This window comes from Cebidichthys violaceus, unplaced genomic scaffold (genome assembly GCF_023349555.1).
Source record: "Cebidichthys violaceus isolate CVI_PGR_0920_01 unplaced genomic scaffold, fCebVio1.0.p SCAF_6, whole genome shotgun sequence".
Lineage (NCBI taxonomy): Eukaryota > Metazoa > Chordata > Actinopteri > Perciformes > Stichaeidae > Cebidichthys > Cebidichthys violaceus.
Window position 1 is genome coordinate 19,194,449 of NW_027176816.1, and position 19,145 is coordinate 19,213,593.

The 19,145-nt window shown below is 45.3% G+C and overlaps 1 protein-coding gene across 2 annotated transcripts in view; it reads right to left on the minus strand.

Moving 5' to 3' along the window:
* ptpn11b (protein tyrosine phosphatase non-receptor type 11b) overlaps positions 1–18,806 on the minus strand; it is a 31,071-nt gene extending 12,265 nt beyond the window's left edge. For both annotated transcript variants that reach the window (XM_068733045.1, XM_068733044.1), the window contains exons 1-3: positions 18,720–18,806; positions 7,692–7,814; positions 1,094–1,288 (exon numbers count right to left, since the gene is read on the minus strand). In XM_068733045.1, the coding sequence (XP_068589146.1) occupies positions 1,094–1,288; positions 7,692–7,814; positions 18,720–18,733 (332 nt within the window). In that variant the 5' untranslated portion in view covers positions 18,734–18,806. The remainder of the gene's footprint in view (positions 1–1,093; positions 1,289–7,691; positions 7,815–18,719) is intronic.
* Positions 18,807–19,145: the final 339 nt, after the last annotated feature.

Genomic DNA, 19,145 nt, shown 5'->3' on the forward strand with positions numbered 1-19,145 from the left:
ATCTAATGGCTGATTCTTTCCTATTCCCCTTCTCTTAAACAGTGAACTGGTGATGTGTGTTTGTATGTACGCCAATTTACAAATTCAGTTTCTAAAATTGTTGATTCTAACCAAACTGTATGTATAAAAGAATTCAATAATTTGTTTAAAGCTGCACTGACTAATATCTTTATAGTTACAATGGATCAAGTGATCATTTTTGATTTTTTTGTTGTTGATTTAAAAAAAAAAATTGGACTGGAATTTGAATCTCAGCGTCATGAATGAAGCTTCAAAGCTTGGAACTATTCGGTGCAGCCTTAGTTTAAGAGGAAGGCAGTCCGTTTGCTCGCTGTGTACTGACGGGGGTTGCAGCCTGGCGCTGCCGGAGAGGCGGTGAGTAATGCGCGAAGACATCAGCTTTAAAAAAAAAAAACGCCACCGGGGGAGCGGGCCCGCGAACTTTGAAGTAGCCCACTACCAGACTCTCTCACACACACACACACACACACACACACACACACACACACACAAGGAGATGGTGTGTGTGCACCGTCCACACGAGGCATAAAAACAGCACTCCTTGACTCATCAGTGACACATTTTGTAAGAAGAACAACTGTGTGGGGTGAGTATCCTCGTGTGTGACAGAGGATTCTGTGTTTCTCCTAAATAGAAACATTTCCACCAGAAATTGGTGCATAAAAATACATTTTAAAAAAACAGGAAATTCGGTGTTTGACGCAAAAATGTTGTTGTGAACCCTCCTATGATGAAGGCAAATCTTAACATACGAAGTAACTGCCCTTTAAATAGCAGGAAAATACTGAGGCGTTGACTTTAGATTCGTTTTTTGTTGGTCAATCACTTCCTACTGCCTCTAGATAGCGATGTTCCTATGGGTTAATGTACGATCGTGACAAAATGTTCTGGATGTTTAACTGATGTTAGAATAAGTTTGCTTTCTGTACATGTATTGTTCTGGTAGTGGCTCTCCCTGCAGACCTTTATTGCTCAAGATCTCAAACCGGCCTTCAGGGTGCTAAAATGTGATGCACAATATCAAACGTCAACTCATTTCGCACGTCTGAGCTGTCGGCGTTTTGCCGGCTACCTCTCGGAGGTCGGGTCCTTGCAGTTAAGCGGGTACTTGAGCTCGATGACATGGCCGTTCCTCTCGCGCAGGAGATCCTGCTGTTCGGTGTAGTACTGCACCAGCTCGGCCAGCGTGGCGAACTTCTCGCCTCCGTACAGGTCGTAGTAGTCGCCCGAGTTCTGGATCTTGATGTGGGTCACCTCATCGCTGCGCCTGAGTGGGAGGAAGCGCAGCGGGAATTCATTCACTCAAGTTAGTAAACAGAGGTGGACTCTCGCTCCGAAAGAAGCGCTCAGAATTTTTCCTCTTTGTGTTTTCCTCTTGTTCACTTGCACCCTGCAGATAACAGTGAACACACACACACACACACACACACACACACACACAAACAGCCACCCACACACATGTTCTCATGCTCACGCATACAAAATCAAGACCGTACTGTACACACTTTGTCGCCCACACGTACTCGCAGAGCATAAATTCATATACAATACAAAATGGCAAGCTTTAACAGGCCATCTGCTCCCATTTTTAGAACTTTGCACCTCGTTTTCTTAAAAGCACGTTGAATAATCTGCAGATGTGGCGACATCATTCCGTCTCGTCTCTTTTCTTACACTGATCTACCGTGCTCTTTGTGTGCGACGCAATCAATTCCCTGCAATACTGGAGCATTTCTTGCAAAGCTGAACACGCTGTATAAATAATTACAATAAAAAGGAGATAACGGTTAAATATAAAGGAGTAACTGTGCCAACGCTGGAATGATAAAATGAGCCACAAGCTACTAGAGGACGGAAAAATGGAAGGCGTCGAAGCCGCGGTGATTTAAAAACACTGATCCATTTTTATCACCAAATATTTTTCCCTTTGACTTCTATAAACAAAACAAATCTTCTCACAAGGGATCATCCCTTCTTCTTAATACTCTGTAGTTTCCACATCTAATGTATTTGGAGGAAGGCTGCGTCGTGATTGCGGAATAATACAACAGAGAGATGCATGCAGCTGCCGAGCTCAAAGACCGATAAGCCAGAAAACATTTGGTAGGCTTCCACTTTGCATATTCAAAGTCCTCCGACTGGTTCGAATAGATGCACACAAATCCGACACACGCGCACACACACACACACACACACACACACACACACACACACACACACACGCACACACACACACACACACAGTTCTACTCTGTACAGATAGTTGCCTGGAAGCAAGTGAAGAACGAGATGCGGCTCAAGCTCGATTGCTAAATGTACTTGTTTTTTGGTCCGACGTGTTTCTTCAGCGAAGGCAAACAAAACATCCTGTAAACATATTGAGTGTGATGACACACCAACGACAAACTGACAGGAAGTCAGTATATATATATAACTTTGTCAATACAATAGTTTCTCTCTCTCTCTCTCTCTCTGCAAACTGATTATCAGCTAATGGTCATATCAAATGGCTCAAGTTATATTTCGCTCCACCACTTTTCTCAATTTCACTTTTCCTTCTTCCCACTCAACATACTGTAATCTCTCTCTCTCGCTCTCGCTCGCTCTCGCTCGCTCGCTCTCGCTCGCTCGCTCTCGCTCTCTCTCTCTCTCTCTCTCTCTCTCGCTCGCTCGCGCTCTCTCTCTCTCTCTCTCTCTCTCTCTCTCTCTCTCTCTCTCTCTCTCTCTCTCTCTCTCTCTCTCTCTCTGGCTGTTGGCAGGGTGCCACAGGTCTCTGGCCCCTCCTCAACTCTCGGACCAAAGCCCCCTTTTCTCTCTCTCAGAGTTTAACACCATTAACTCTGGAATGAGCCAAACGCGTCCGATATTAGATTTTCATTCACTTCCCTGCTCCGCCTCTTTTGGACAGATAACATTTATGGATTTATTATGATATGGCAGCATCATGTCTGCTCAGCTCTGGCTCACTAGCTTTCTAGTTCAAAAGACAGATTTCTGGTTTGTCCTCCATGTTTTAGTGAAGAAGAGTAAGAGGCAGAACTGCGATTAGATGGCGTCCTTCATCAGGACACAATCTATTATCCTACTAACCCACACCAAAAAAAACCAACTAATTCAACGCATCTGTTCACATCTGCTTTATCTGGCACACACAACAGTCATTGACGCCACAGTGGCAGTCCATGGCTAATGAAAAATAATACAAAAAATACACAAAGATAAAGCGCCTGTTGTGGTTATGTGCATTCATTCAGGAAATAGTTTTGTAGTCTCATTGACGTTCACTCAGAACCCTTGTTGTTGATTCCTCCTGTGTCAGTAGCCTCATATTCAGGCTCCTCCTTCAGCAAAATTGCGGCGGATGTTTACAAGTCATTATCACACATTTAATTAAAACGAGACAGAAACCATCTAATCCCATTCATTACGCAAAATTCAAGCTTCAAAGATTCAAAGGCTGTAATGTAATTCACGTCGGAGATTAACTGGCTGAGGATCCAAGCAAAGAAATTAAGACAACATTTCTTTGCACAAGCAGAAAGTCTTGCTGACAGGTGCGTAGGATCCAAAAGCCACTTCATCACCAGCGCTAAGATCCTGAGACCTTTTTCACCGTTGAGGCTTCGGCACCAAACTGTGGTAATATACGTCTAAGAGAAGTACAATCGACTTCCCATCACTGACCGAAGTTCTGTATTTTCAAAATCGGTGTGCCTGTTCTCAGCAACATCCCGTATGACGATGAGGAACAACAATGTGTGGGATTCACCGATAACAACGCCCTAGCAAAAGAAGAAGAATACCAAGGGCACACATACAGTACGTCCTAGGAATTAAGACTCTCTTTACGACGCATCTATTTCGACGATACGACGGCGCCCTGCTTTACTGGAAAGACAAATGCAGCAGACGCACGCGAGACAATTTTGTCCCCCGAGTATCCTGTGGAGTGGTTCGCAGTGGCGGGGCTGACTGACTGAGCAGAAGCACAAAACGTATAAATAACGTCACACAGTGTGAACGGAGCGCCGCCGTTCAGCTGCAGCTTAACGGACCGCATCTGTGTGCAGGATTAAGTGTTAAAAAACGTCCACGAATTCTAGACGCAACGTTGGATCAGACTGACTAAACTAACTATATGCAGCGATAAGATGAGGCACACACACACACACACACACACACACACACACACACACACACACACACACACACACACACACACAGAGAGAGAGACAACTGGGGAATGCAAATAGTTAGGCCCTGAATATACAAATTATTGCTTGCTTTGCCCTGAAGCTATATATCGAGCAATATTGTTGAGGGCGATGAAGTTTTCTCTCTATTTCAATTCCCCCTTTTTAGCGCCTCTACAGACGACTTCACCGGTTTTTAACCCAAATCCTAAAGGAGGCGTGTCCAAGTCTGATATCAAATGTGAGCCGCTCCATCAGGTAAATGTGCTCCGTGTCTCAAGAGCTTACCCTGAGGCGTAACACCAAACGCATCATACCTCGACTCACTGGGCTCACTTTCTGAAGGTTAGGCAATTTGAGCCACGAGGCGTGTGCAATATTCAGACAAGCGGGGGGGGGGGATCTTTTGGGCGCCATCGAAAATGACGACGACAGGCGTCATGGGGTTAAACTGCTGCACGACAGCTTCGTATCGTGCCGATTGGGGAGGTTCGGTCGAAAACAACAAACCCCAGATTAGCTCTGCTACTTAACTGCTATTGGCAGCTAGTCACATAACAGCTGTTGTTGGCTGTATGAACACACTTATGTGACATTTGGAATGTATTCTTGAAAGTTCCCCCCCCCCCCCCCGAGCGGTATTATCAAGAATGTGGAAGTTGGATGTGGGGAATCAGACACAGAGGAAGGAGTTTAAAACATGAATGGATTGTCCCTCAAGAGGGGAGTAGACGGAGGAAGAGCTTCTGTATCCTAATGCTGTCTTTGTGCATCACAAATACAAAGATATTTGTTATCAGCTAGCCTACTTAGAAAAACACTGACGCACACCTTTGAACGTCATAGATGCATGGTTGACCTACGGATCTCCAGTGGGCTCGCGTCACGGTTCTGGAACTACGACGTTAGAATGTTCACATTCAACATATGAATTCAGAATATGTTGGAACATGCTAATGAAGGCTTGTGGAAGAGGTAGCTCAAATACGGTCAACACTCATGGACTAGCATTCACAATAATGACCGTGAAATGTTTTATGTATCCAAGTAAACTCAAGCTGGCGTTATATAATACAGAGGCTACGAGAAAATCCATTTGCTGTCTGTGGTAAGTTGCCCTGCGAAAATTCTCTCTTAAGATTCCCCTTAAAATGTCTCCTCTGGGTCTTTAGAGTGAATAAAGAGCATGAAAAATGAGGGAACTTGACCAGACTGCTCTCCGCACGGAGTTGGACTTGGATATAAATTCTGGTCAAAACTTCTTCTGCTTCAAACTTTCTCCTTTTTATTTTTAGTTTTATGAAACTCTGAATTGATTACATTTTCAAAACCCCTCAAAAAGCTCTCATTAGCATCTCTGCCTTCAGTTCGCTTTTCCGTCCGACCCCTCCTTCTTCCCCTTCACCTCGTGGAGCGGAGAAGAAGAGAGGAGGTGGTGGAGATAAGAAAAGAGGAGAGGCAGAGAGAGGCAGATAAGACGAGCGGAGAGAGAGAGAGGGGGGGGGGGGGGGGAAACGGACAACAGACTCCCTCAGCGTCCATTACAATCTGAACATTCACAGCGGCCATCGCGCTCATAATGGCCTCGGTAAGATGAAACCTGGCTAATGACTGGCTAATTAGCCTCTCCTCTGCTCTGATAAGACACTGTGTGTGTGTGTGTGTGTGTGTGTGTGTGTGTGTGTGTGCGTGTAATAGAGATCGAGTTAGAAAGCAGGATATGCGAGCTAAGAATAGCTTCTGTAGATACAGAATAATTGAGTAATTATCTTCCGTATGTTCCAATATTTCCTACATTTCACAGACTGTATTTGTCGCAGCACAACCGGTGAAAAGCCTCCAAAGCCAAAGCCCCTGAACATTTGATTAGAAAAGATCAAAAAGAGATTAGGCTATAGAATTGTATGACATATTCATAGAATTTACACTTTGGTACCATTTCTATTTTGCACTGATGGCGGAGCTGTAGAACACGTTGGTTTGCCGATAGCTCCAGGTTGAGTTGATCTATGTCACTTTTACAGTTTGGAGGTTACAGTGTTTAGGTTTGAGTTTAGAGGGGCATAAGTTTATGTTGGCCGTTTGTTCTAATATCAACGAAAATGTCATTTGAACAACAATATCTATCCTGCTAACTTTAGCTCACATTAGTCACCGCGGTCATACCAAACCTGCCCCTGAGTGGACTGCACTGAGCATGGGTACATCTCATTACTTGAATTATGAATTATACTTTTCATTTGTAAGAGGAACATCGTCTCCCAGTTGTGTTATTTCTGACTTCTCTTTAATATCAAATCTACGTGCCTCCTCCTTCCTCTTAGCTCAATGTGACCTACCTTCTCCAGCAGGTGGTGAGGCTCTGCACGCCAGCCACTTGACCTGTGTGTGTGTGTGTGTGTGTGTGTGTGTGTGTGTGTGTGTGTGTGTGTTTAAGTCCGTCACGGGCACAAACTGTGGCTGGAACCGACCCCACCAACCTTCCTGCGGTGTAGGTGTGTGTGTGTGTGTGTGTGTGTGTGTGTGTGTGTGTGTGTGTGTGTGTGTCAGATTTACGACACACACACACACACACACACACACACACACACACACACACACACACACACACACACACACACACACACAGGCAGTGAAGGTCAAAGCATTAACAGGTCCCTCACTCTTTAACATTATTTAAAAGCTAGCAGCTGCCGGTCGAACTTCACTGTTTCCTTTTCCTTTTTTGTGTCACCGTTTCTTTTACAAACACACACACACGCACACGCACACACACACACACACACACACACACACACACACACACACACTCTCTCACAAACAGCCTCTCCCTGCCCATGCCAGCCGCGGCTACAGTCACAGAGTAACAAATGTGTTTGGGCTTTCTTCCAGGCCCTTGGCTGGAGTGATGTATCTCTTAAAAGCTTCCGTTGTCAGGGAAGTGCCACTCTTCAAACTCCCTCTTCTTCTATCTCAGTTGGTTTCCTGCTCTCTCCGTAATCACCACAGCATGCAGTGCCCAGGTCCTCCTACTTACCAGAAATTCCACATTTGCTGCAACACACCGGGGCTGGAAATTATAGAGATGAGAGAAATACGTTTGAGGACGTGAATGGCACCCGGCTGTGCTTTTACTCACCTCAGTGCCACCCCGCCGCCCGATTTATGATTTTCTGGCCAATTTGTGTCACGACGTTACCAAATCGCATATTCCAGATCCGCTATCCAACACGTCCCTTGAAACACTGGCGCACAACAACTTCTGTTTCGAACCGCATCTATTTAAACGTTACGTCACTCGCTTGAGCCGCGGGGTAGGAAACCTCACCGACTCCGAGGCCTCGCACTCTTCCCCACTTCTGCCGAAGCAGCGCCGGTCGCTCCTCATCCTCAGACTGAGAACAACAGAGGATCGGACGACAACAAGAAGAAGACTGGAATAAAGGAAGCGAAAGGGAGCGTTAGGTGAGGCCTCACCTGACAGAGAGGGTGAAATCCCCCGGATTGCTCTTGCTTGGTCGGGCCAGGAAACTGCCGTGGACGCCCCGGGTCAACAGGAGCTGCTCTGCCTCGATTCCGGTGATGTTGGGGTGGAACCACCTAAAAAAAATAAAAAATTGCCAAAATGATCCATGTGTCCCCGTGTTGGAAGAATGTATACAATCTGTCTCCCGTCGCCCGCCATCTTTCTTTTCCTGTCGAGACTAAACCGACCCCAACACAATAGATCTGAGTTTAAAAGAGTCATTTCTTTTGTTTAATGCCAGTTTTACATCGTTGAGCTATCTTATGTAAAAGACCTGCAAGACTGATTTGACATATTTTCATAAGCAGCCGTCGTGACGGATGACATGTGTCATCTTTCATATGTGTCGTGTAAAACTGGCTTTACTTCAGTGTAGATGGAGACATTAGATGAATCGATAACAATACAGAATAAAGTATTTGGACGGCGACACACTATTTGTTTGGCTCTGGACTCCAGTTCATCGAACTTTAAATGACTCGATGACTAAGTTTAAGTTCCCACATTCAGCTTCAATTTGAGGTTGTTCACATTCATGTCGGGCCGACGCTGTAAGAAGCGTGTCCCCTTTTACACAAGTCTCGGCTCTATGCAAGAGCAGAACTTGCACAGCTCTAACTGGCCTTTGCCTGTCAGTTTCACTTAGCGCACCCTAATTAGCTAGTCCTGAGACTTGCCCTAGATTCTCAAGAGGGGGAGTGTACCTCCGTTACATCTGATCGGCTCACAACGCTGGATTTCATGAACACGGTTCGAGGTTTCGGCCCAAAGACCGAGGAAGAAAAATAGCTGAGGTACTTAAGGCAATTTACTGTTGCGTGTTCACGGCTGGTTTAGTCATTTCTGCTGAATCACTTTCTTTGCAATAGAACGACGACAACGTTCATCTTTTTGTCTTTCTTTAAACGTTTTCCATAATCTCATCATCTACCAAGAATTTGAAAGCCGGTTACTTTTAATGTGTAATAAATTATATCTCAGGGCTCACATCGGCTGCATGCCGCTGTTGACGCTTAAGAGTAAAACGTCATCAATAAATAAATGGAGTGCTCCTCAATAGCACTTTAGCATGAACTAATGCATGGTGAACGCCGGTCTGACTAGCGCACTGCTGCAAAAAGTGACTCGTATGAAGAAAAAAAAAGAAAGAAAGTTATCCCACGACATCAATGCTGTTACTCCTGAAGAACATCTGTAACCACGATTCTGGTGGCGCGTTAGTACAAAGTGCACCTTTGAAGTAAAGCACGCGTTTAGGAATCAAGTGATCACGTATAAACTGTGTTGTCCTGGTGCGAGAGGGAAGAACACTCTGGTTTACAGTACTGCAAAAGCCAAAGCTAATGATTACATGTTACTTCCTCTGTTGCAAAACCCCAGTAGGCAAATATTTATCCCATCCACTTCTCAGGTATGTCGACCGATTATCTGGGTTGTGCACTCTCACTTGGAGTGTTTTGACAGCGCCACTTATCCAAAAACCAAACCATAGTCCCTTTGAGACTGTGTTAAAAAAGGGAGAATAAGTGCGTTCGTGTTGAGGAAGCAGTGAGTAGGTTACAGCAGCCCCGGTGGATGGCTGGACCTCAGCTGTGTGGATTTAAAGCTCATGTTTAAGCAGGGATCATTGGGTTAAACCTCCCTAACTACTGTGTGCCATTGCTGGCTAATCCGACGCACCATTAGCCACCCGGGGGCCCCCGTCGGTGCGCCAAGGAACACGTACAGTGTACAGGAAGTGGTGCATCAGTGGCGACAGAACAAAAACGTGCAATAAAAATAAGAAATACAGTACATTACAGTCATTTAGCAGACGCTTTTATCCAAAGCGACTTACAATTCAGTATCTATCTACACACCGTAGACGCAGCAATTTTGGGGTTAAGTGTCTTGCTCAAGGACACATTGACATGAGACTAGTAGAGCAAAAGCCGGGGATCGAACCGCCAACCCTCTGATTGAAAGGCGGCCCTGCTCTCCACACGGTCACCCCCATGAAATACAGAAAGGATTTTCACATTAGCATCACACCAACGTTTTAAAGACAACGCTCTGGATCTACGCCAGCTGGTTCGCCGCCGAGTTGTCTTTCAAAGCTGGACTGCAGAGACGAATCTCCTCCAGACCGTCTTCCTCCGTTGTGTCTTCAGACTACGCTGTCCAACGAAGTTAGTCGAATTATTAAGTTTTTTTTAAAAAATCTCTCCTCAAGATGACCTGTTTTATTCTACTAATGAGTTGGTTTTTTTAAGTCAGGCTTATAATAAGAATGTTTGGGTGTAGACTCTACAGTAGAATTCATCATAGGCAGTTAGAGTACAGCCCAGGCATTGAGGTGCATTATGAAAATATGTAGATTACTACAGAATCTCGATGGGATTATCCTGGATGAAAAAAGGTTAAATAAAAATAATCAGAAAATGAAATAAAAAGTGTTGGATGAGTTGAAAATGAGTCACCTGATAGATTTTTCAAAAATAACAACCTTTAGTTGCTTCTCTTGACTTTTTCCTTGGAAAGACAAATGCACGTTTAAATGTCAATGATTCAACAAGAAGGGGGGAAAAAAACCTGTTTTAGGATTGTGACATATAGACCAAAATGAGTCATGGAAAATCGTGCATTTCACATCCTAAATCATAGCCTTTCACCAGCACCCCCGGCGCATTACAAAAGGCTTATTATTGATTAATATAATCCAGCGGAGAGCAGGCAGATGGTGACACAATAGCGCCTTCATGAAGCCCATTGCCGAGGAGATAATATCGGAAAAGCTTCAACAGTGGGCGAGCATTTAGGCGCTTCTCTCCTCGTACGCTGTATGACACAAACCCATGACGGTGAGATAAAAATAAGACCCATGCGTCCGCTCAGCAGATCTTGTGTCACTTCAGAGCGGGCGAACGCCGGGGCGGAATACTGTTGTAGTGGCTGCAAAAAGGTCTGAATCTCAGTTCATATCGATGTCCTCCAATAAGTCATATAAACACCAAAAAACATCAATATTCCCACTGCGTAACGAGGACATCTAAGCCTGACATTCTCATTGTTCAATGTTGGAGTTTCATTCAGGGACATTTACTACCACTAAATTGGAAAAAAAAAAAAAGAAGAAGCTTGAAATTGCCTTTTTGGTAGCTGAACACAAATGTCAAGACATCCCGTCTCCGTTTTTTGCCTTCAACGGATGAATCAAAGTGACGCTGCCTGCTTGTCAATCACCTGACCTGTTTCTATGACACGAGAGGAAACGGGAGACGAGTGAAAGAAGAGACGGGTGAGGCGAGAGACAAGAGGCGCTGCATGAGGGTGCTAAACGTGTGACGGGGTTCGTACAGGAGGGAGTGATACATGATACGTGTTAGAAGTTACACCGCCGCTGTGGCCGTCCAGGATCCTCTATTGTTGGAGGTTAACCACAGGATTAGCTCAGCGTTAAATTAAAAGCCAAATAGATGCAAATATCCGTCCAGCCGTGCGAGTCTCGACTAGACCAGAGATCTGACCCAGACTGCCCCTGACCCCCTTATCCTCAGCAGGGGGCAAACCCGATCTGCTGCGCTTTCTCTCATTCCGCGATCCCAGGGAGCGGCTTATAGGTGGAACTTTACAAAATGATAAATACTAACCGATTACGAGGGGATTAGTCCTAAAAAACATGGAAGAGCGGAGGGCGACTTGGACAATGCCCTCCCTGTTACAATGGAAATATCCCTGGAAGTCTGGCAGGGAGCCACAGACAGGAAATGACATCACAGGGACGGAAAGAAAGTGTGAACTATATAATCCAGAGGACTTAAACAATGTGATCCTGGTGCATTTCTTTTATTAAACACATAACATACACAAACATGGATCAATATTGGGATTCATATATAAAAGTGACTTCGCTGTTTTGAGAACTTACTTGAACTTATTTTGATTTTGTTTTTCCTGACCAATAGCCAACCCTCGTTAACCTCGTTAACACGATTAGTGCCTTGCTCAGGGGAGTGCTGCGGTGCCAACAAGCCATCGGGCATTTTCTCCTTTATTTGACTGTATTTTTCCACTTGTCACGGCGCTCTTATTACAATAAAACTCAAAACTGGCCTCATTTAGGTTCCTGGACTGAGGAGCCAGCTGACAAGTCATGGCTTGTCAGCTGGTGGACAGATTGCTCCTGGTATTGTTTTTTTTTTTGTTTTGTTTTTTAAAATCCTACACAGATTCGAACGGAAAAATAATAGCAGTGGGGCAAAAATGCCTTATGTCACTAATCCATAACTAATCCCTCATCACGGCGCTGCTGTCACTCGTCAAATTTTCGAAAACCAGTGGAGACGGGCCGGAACCGGGGAGCAAACACTGAAGCAATGCTTCAAACGCACAACGGCAGCAAGTACCCCCCCCACCCCCCACCACCACCACCACCCACCAGGGTGTCTTTGCACGCAGACAACCCTTTCAGCCTTCTTAATTACAGCATACCCCTAGCTCCTTTGTAACCACACATCCTGGAACGCCCACCTTAACAGCAACACACACACACACGCACAAAGCACTGTGCATTATGAACACACACACACACACACACACACACACACACACACACACAGACACTTCTGCACTGGATTAGGTGCATTCAATATACAGCAGGAGTGTGAGGGCTGTCGAAAAAGCAGAACAATACGCCGACGTCGACTGGTCTCGCTCGCGCCCTACCCTCACCATTGTGGTGGAAGTCTGGACACAGAACACTTCAGCAGCCTCAGAGCTCAGTAATCCAGCACTGGGCCCTGTTACACAAGAGAGGCCAGGAGGGAGCGAGGGAGATAGAGAGACGTAAGGCATAGAGACGGGGGGGGGGGGGGGGGGGGTTACTGGGTTAGATAGAGTGAGACAGAGACAGTAAGAGAAAAGACAGAAGTAGAGGGGGGTGGGGCTTTGTAGGAGTGTTAGAGAGAGAGAGAGAGAGAGAGAGAGAGAGAGAGAGAGAGAGAGAGAGAGAGAGAGAGAGAGAGAGAGAGAGAGAGTGTACAGGAGGGAGAGCAAGGGGGCGGGAACCTTTTAATCTGGGATTTGGAGGAGCGTGAGGCCCGATACCAGCACCCATCAGCGCTATCAGTGTCCCCCCCCCCCCCCGCATTCCCTCCTGTCCCACCTCAGACGAACGTGACCGGGGGGGGGGGCGCCGGCGGACTGGTCCAGCCACCCTCCCGCTCTCCCCTCCCCTCCTCTCCTCTCCTCTCCTCTCCTCCCCTTTAGCCTCACCTACTCGCCCCTCCTCTAAAACGGCAGCCTGACGGCTTAGCTCCAAACCCCCCCCCCACCCCCACCCCCTCGCTCTGTGATCCGAAAGCTACCGGAGCTTTCTCTGGCTGCGACACGGAGCAGACCGGGCCAGCTACGAGGTCCCCGCTATCTTGTCAGAGGCTAAATGCAACAGCTGCGCTGCCCGTGCCTGGAGATTACACCTAATCGTGCATGGCGTAGTTACACCGGATCATAGTTAGCTCTCGCCAAGCTAAATCCCCCCCCCCCACCTCTCAATCCAGCCAATTCAGCAGTATGCCATTAGGCTATTAATGTTGCAGCTTGCAGATGAGTTGGAATATAGATGCAGGGAACAAAAGCATGGCAGTATTAGACTCCAGTGTAATGTCCAACGACCTCACAATGACCACAGTGCTGAGCCTATCTGAGAGCACAGGCACAGCTTGATTAACTGCATTTGAACATCTGAACAAAGGTTACTCATTATTGGTGAAATACATCCTTAAGAGGAGTCCACAAACTTTTTTTTGTTGAGATTTTTGGCTCCGATTCCAGCGCTGTCCTTTGTACAAAGCAGATCAAACAAGAAATCGCATTTTTTTTCAATTATGGAACCCAACATTCTCAAAAAGTCAATCCAGGCTGCAAGGCTCTTGATAGACTTCCTGGAAGCCTCTACGTGCGTTTGGCCTTTCTCTTTCGCTGCATTTAATGATAAGACGTCGAGGCCGTCACTGGACAGGAAATGCTTGGAAAACCCGACTTGCTTATTGGGAACCGGCGATAAAGAGCTTGCAAATGTCTTATTAATAAACACCCACCATTGGCTAATATGACCTGAAGCCTTTGAATCCAACTGAAAAGGGTTTCTCTGTGTCGTCCTGTAGAGTCTTCAGCAGCATGGCCTTCCTATAAAACCACGTCCTCATCCTCATCCTCCCCCTCCCCCTCCTCAGATCATGACTGCGGGAGCCGGAGTGACTCAGGGCTTTCCAAGAATAGGATTCCCTTTGACAACCACCAGGCGCCCCATTTCCCTGTATCTGGCCTTGGGCAGTGAGCGAGCGAGAGAGAGAGAGAGAGAGACAAGACAAAAGAGAACAAGGTTTCAAGCAGCCGGGCTTTATCTGACGAGACGTTGACAGGAAAGGAGACAACACGCTGAATGTAGGCAGCTGGGAGACGCAGGTGAGGCCTTGGGGCTGGTTGAGGGGAAACAGGCCCAGCGTGCATCATCCAGCCACCGCTCTGTCCTCTTACATAACGTCTCCGCTTCAATATAGCCCCGGTCGGGCTATTTAAAGCGCGGCCGTCTAGGCCCGCTGACAAAAAGGTGATATACTTAGTAGCCGCAGCGCAGCATGAAAGCCTCCGCTCGAGCTATATTGGTCGCAGACAAGCCCGGAGGGGGGGTGGATTTTGGTAATGTCGCAGATATTTATAGCCCAGCTGATGATCCGGGGTATTTACATGAGGTGCAAAACTCGCACCAACCCCCCCCCCCCCCCCCCCCCCCCCACCCCACCTATTCACTGGATGCTTCATTTCTCTGTGTAGCACCAGGCAGTCGGCTTAGCAGAATTGGCTAATTGACAATCGCTGCGCATGCAGTTTGCTTTCAAACACTTCCATATATATATATATATATATATATATATATATATATATATATATATATATGACAAATGGTTAGAAGCTTTCAGGTTAGTTAGGCAGTTCTTTAATCATGCAAAGAAAAAAGCTATTAGCAGTTCTTTAATCATGCAAAGAAAAAAGCTATTAGCACAGGGCCTCCATAGTTTGTGGCTCTTTGTATTTACATGGAATAAACAGTGCTCGTCAAACAAAGAGTAAAAGTGGCTCCAGGCATTAATGGTTAATAAATAACTACAATGGTTTTTTTTCACAGATACATCAAACCTTTTTTTTTTTTTTAAACAGATAACATGGAAATGGAACTTTCTGGGGAGCAGAAACGGGTTAATACACAAAACTAACAATGTATCACTGACACTCTTTAATACGACACTCTTTAATACAACACTCTTTAATAAGACACTCTTTAATACGACACTCTTTAATACGACACTCTGAAATTATTTGCAGACTTCTGTATAAAAATGCATCAGGGAGCAAAAGATTAAAACAATGGAATAATCCCCTTTTCAATTTGGATTAAATAATAACAACAGGCAGAAATTAAACTAATGTTTCATAGTGTCATATTTTCTTCTTCTTTTTTTTTTAAACATGATGACTAAGGTTTTATGTGCTCTCTCTCTCTCTCTCTCTCTTTTTTTTCCACTCACAGATCTTTCCAAATGAGCGTCTTAATGGAACTATTTGAACTATTTGTCACAGAAGCGGCTCAGTTAGGCGTCGAGTCCAGTTTCCAATCCAATGACACCGATCGCAATCTTGTTATTGAAAGCAAAACGTGCGACGATACCAAGATTTTCCGCAAAGCATTTCACTATGCAAATCTATAAAGAGCAAGCTAGTTTGAATGTAGTTTCACCTCATCAGAGAATGAAGATCTGGTGGGGGGTTTTTTGGACCATTGAAAGTGATGGAGAGAGATATCAAACAACAGATCCTATTTTAGGCAAAGTACCTCTTTCCTGTAACACACTAGCCTGTTCACATCAGTGGCTGGTGAAGAGAAGTCAAACGGTACATATCAGCCGCTGGATGTTCCTCTTTCCACGCCGGCCAAAGAACTAAACTTCTCGATCGTGACATTTACAAAACCACATCAGTTACCGGAGAAGAGCCAGAAACAACGGACGGTGTGGCTCCATTAACCCGAGATTTGATTTAAACACCACTCAATAAAAGCCTGGTGTATGTTAAACATCAGCTCTTTGACAAACACCTAGAATAACACTTTTAAAAGCATCCAACTGCACACTTAAGGATTATACGCATGTGGAGCAGAGTCTTCATTGTTCTGGAAAACAGTGGGCTCAGAGCGCTCCTGGAAACGTGTGCGGCGCTATCTTATTCCTCCACATGTTCTGTTGTTTTCCTGTCGGCTTATCGACAAAAACTGACTCACTGCTCTCAGCCGCTCAAATGAGCTCCAGTGACAGACGAGGTCTCCTCTTTAAACAAAAGGGGGCCAGAGGTGCTTTCCAATAGCGGAAAGCGTGTAATACTAACACACCATCGACTCGCTGGAATTTAAAAAAAAATAAAGAAAAATTTGGAACAGTTGTACTTGAACTCATCGCCGCGCTTAATCACGGCAACAGCAACAGGTCGATGGCACGATCACAATGAGGAACGGTGTCAGAAGTGAACCACTGCAGCTCTTCCCTGCAGAGACAATAATGTCAAAGCACGTGGAAACTCCAGCCCCCCCCACCCCACCCCCCCACCGCCCACCCAGTTGGTGTGATGAACTACAACCCTTCCTGAATGGGGAGTGTGAGTGATGCCATCGTCAACAGCAGAGCAGGTCTGTCTGATCGAGATGGCATTGTTCCGCTGTGGTGTTTCAGCTCAGGAAGCGCAGAACGAGCAAACAGTCAGACGCTACGATTACAAACAGCTTTTAATAACTCTGTCCCAGTGTTACCCTGCTATCGCTGGCTGCCCCCCCCTCCCCCCCCTTCCCGGGGGCAACTGAACGCTTGGCCCTCTGTCAACTCACAAGTGTTTCTTGTAAATGTCTGAGAAAGACGTCACGAATGTCTGAAAAAATGTCCACGATTGGTGGCACCAATAGTTCTTATTTTCACAGTCCGTCACAACCGATCATATCTGGTGACAACTCACCGGTGGAACCACACGCAAGTACTTGGAAGTGAAAAGCAAGTTCACCAGGGTTCAGGTTTTACTTGATCGCTCATGCAAAGTTGAGCCACACTCGGTAGCACCACTATAAACTAAATAGTACAGGTATACGTCCTCGTAAGGTGAACCAGGAAGCACACAAGCGATGCAATGGTCGATGTATATAAAGGTTGTGTGTTGCAACTAGCCAGCGTAGCAGCGTTACCGTTTCCAAGCTCACCTCGATGCACCACGGTCTCCTCTAAGCCCTATCCAGCTAGATTCTATTGTCATAGAACAGCCAGAATTCTGGTTCTGTCAGAGGAGAAGTAAAGAGTTGGATTCTGTAAAAACAGTCGACTGGCCTTAGTCTGCACCCTTATTTCACCATCGCATCTTTACCGCCCAAAGGCCTCCAGGCCTCGACAGCCACACGTCAAACACCCTTGCTGTAGCCACACATCTGCGGTCCTTTCCACCCACATATATATATATATATATACACACAGCGGGAGGCTTTCTGTATCAACTATAAACTCCCCGATTTTTGCCAACATTGCATTTTCCTTGAGTCCACAACAGTCATAATGGTCGAGAGACGAGCCGAGTGCTTGAGTCAACATTTCAGAGGTCACCTTGCGTAGAATGTGCAGCAGGAAGAACGGTTGTTACACTCAGAGCTTAGACAGAACGCGAGCGAACGGCGAGCTATGCAACATTTCACCAAACAACCCAGAACAAAACAAAGCAAGTTGGGTCGTTAGAAGTCGTACTCGCTGCACGATAATATCAGCTTACTGTGTGTACTGTAGACCACCTAAACTCACGTTATATAAATCAATAATGCAAAATCTAAATAACTGCTACATACAGTCATGTTGACGGCGTTCAGCATAGCTCTTAATTCCACACAGAAGCTAAGCCGGTCACTGTTTCAGAGAGAACTACAAATCATTACTAGTGTGCATAATAAGTAGGAGAATATACACACTGTACACAATAATAATAAGCAGTCCTGAATTTAAAATTTGTGATTATATATTTTATTACTACAGGTATGCATTTGGTATTAGTATTGACTTTGTTCTACTATTATCATGTAGTTTCTGGTGTTTTATAGTTATTGATTTTAAGCTCCAGTGACTAATTTCACTCACAATTGTTTTTGCGGTTCTTGACAATACATTATGTGGAGACCTGGTATAGATAATACAGATAATATTCTCATATATAAATTTCATTTGTTTTCTTTTTCTGGGGTTTTACTTAAAGAGCCCTTTTTGAGATGTGCTATACATTTACTTTAATGGCTCTCTGATTGACAGGAAGCTGTAAGTCAATGTCCTGCCCTGTGAGAGACAGAGACAGAGACAGACACAGCTCACTCCACTGGACCAGACCGGTGAGGACTAAACGTGTGCGCTGCATCAACACAAACAAGTGTAACGAGTTCATATCGGTCTGACTTACAGCTCAGGAACAAAATCACACCGCTGACAAATAACGTTGCACGCGCACGCAATGCAAATGACAGTTAAAAACATGACAACCAGAGCAGCCTGAGGTTGATTTGATTCCACCGTTATTTCACTTTGCAGCGGCTAATGTGTTTATCAAAGCTTTCCACGTCGCCACCACCTTTTGCTTCCACCATTACTTCAAGCAGAGACGAGTTATATAAACTCGTGTGCAAATTCACAATTGACACTGCAAACGTATAATGGAGATTCTTTTTGGGAGAAATGTAGGATATGAGGCGTCAAGTGCGTGTGTTGCAGAAGGTCCCGTAGCACGAAAAAAGTTGAGGCGCCCCTGCTTTCTTTTGCTGGCAGCTTTAGTTCAGTCTCGCGCGTACAGTCTGTGGCCGCTCGCGCGGAGTAGACAGGCTGTTAAATATCACGGAGCGGTAAGTGACAGTTTTAAAAAACGAACACACTCGACTTTACCTGCGAGATGTCATAGCAGTCTCTGAAAGCTGTCAAGTGTCCACAAACGTTCCCCCTTTCGCCTCTGCCGAGTCGCTGTGAAGAGTGCGAGCGAGCTGTTGAACCTGCGCGTGCAGCTGCATAGAACTACCGACACGTCTTCCGGTTAGCGCCTTCAAAACAAGGGCCTCGTGTGTAGGAGGTGGATTGTATGTTAGATTTGACCACCCAACTGAGAAGTTCCTGTCGATAACATCGTTTCATATTATTTTATTGTCGATTTATGTTTCCTGTATTTGCGGCAGTATTCTGACTTTTGTCTGTCTTTATTGAGATTAAAAAAAAATAAAAAATTTCGAGTTAAAAATAAAAAGTAATGATGAAATACAATGTTTGATTACAGTATTTAAAAAAGGCTAATTCATTTGAATAATTCTGAGGCTATTT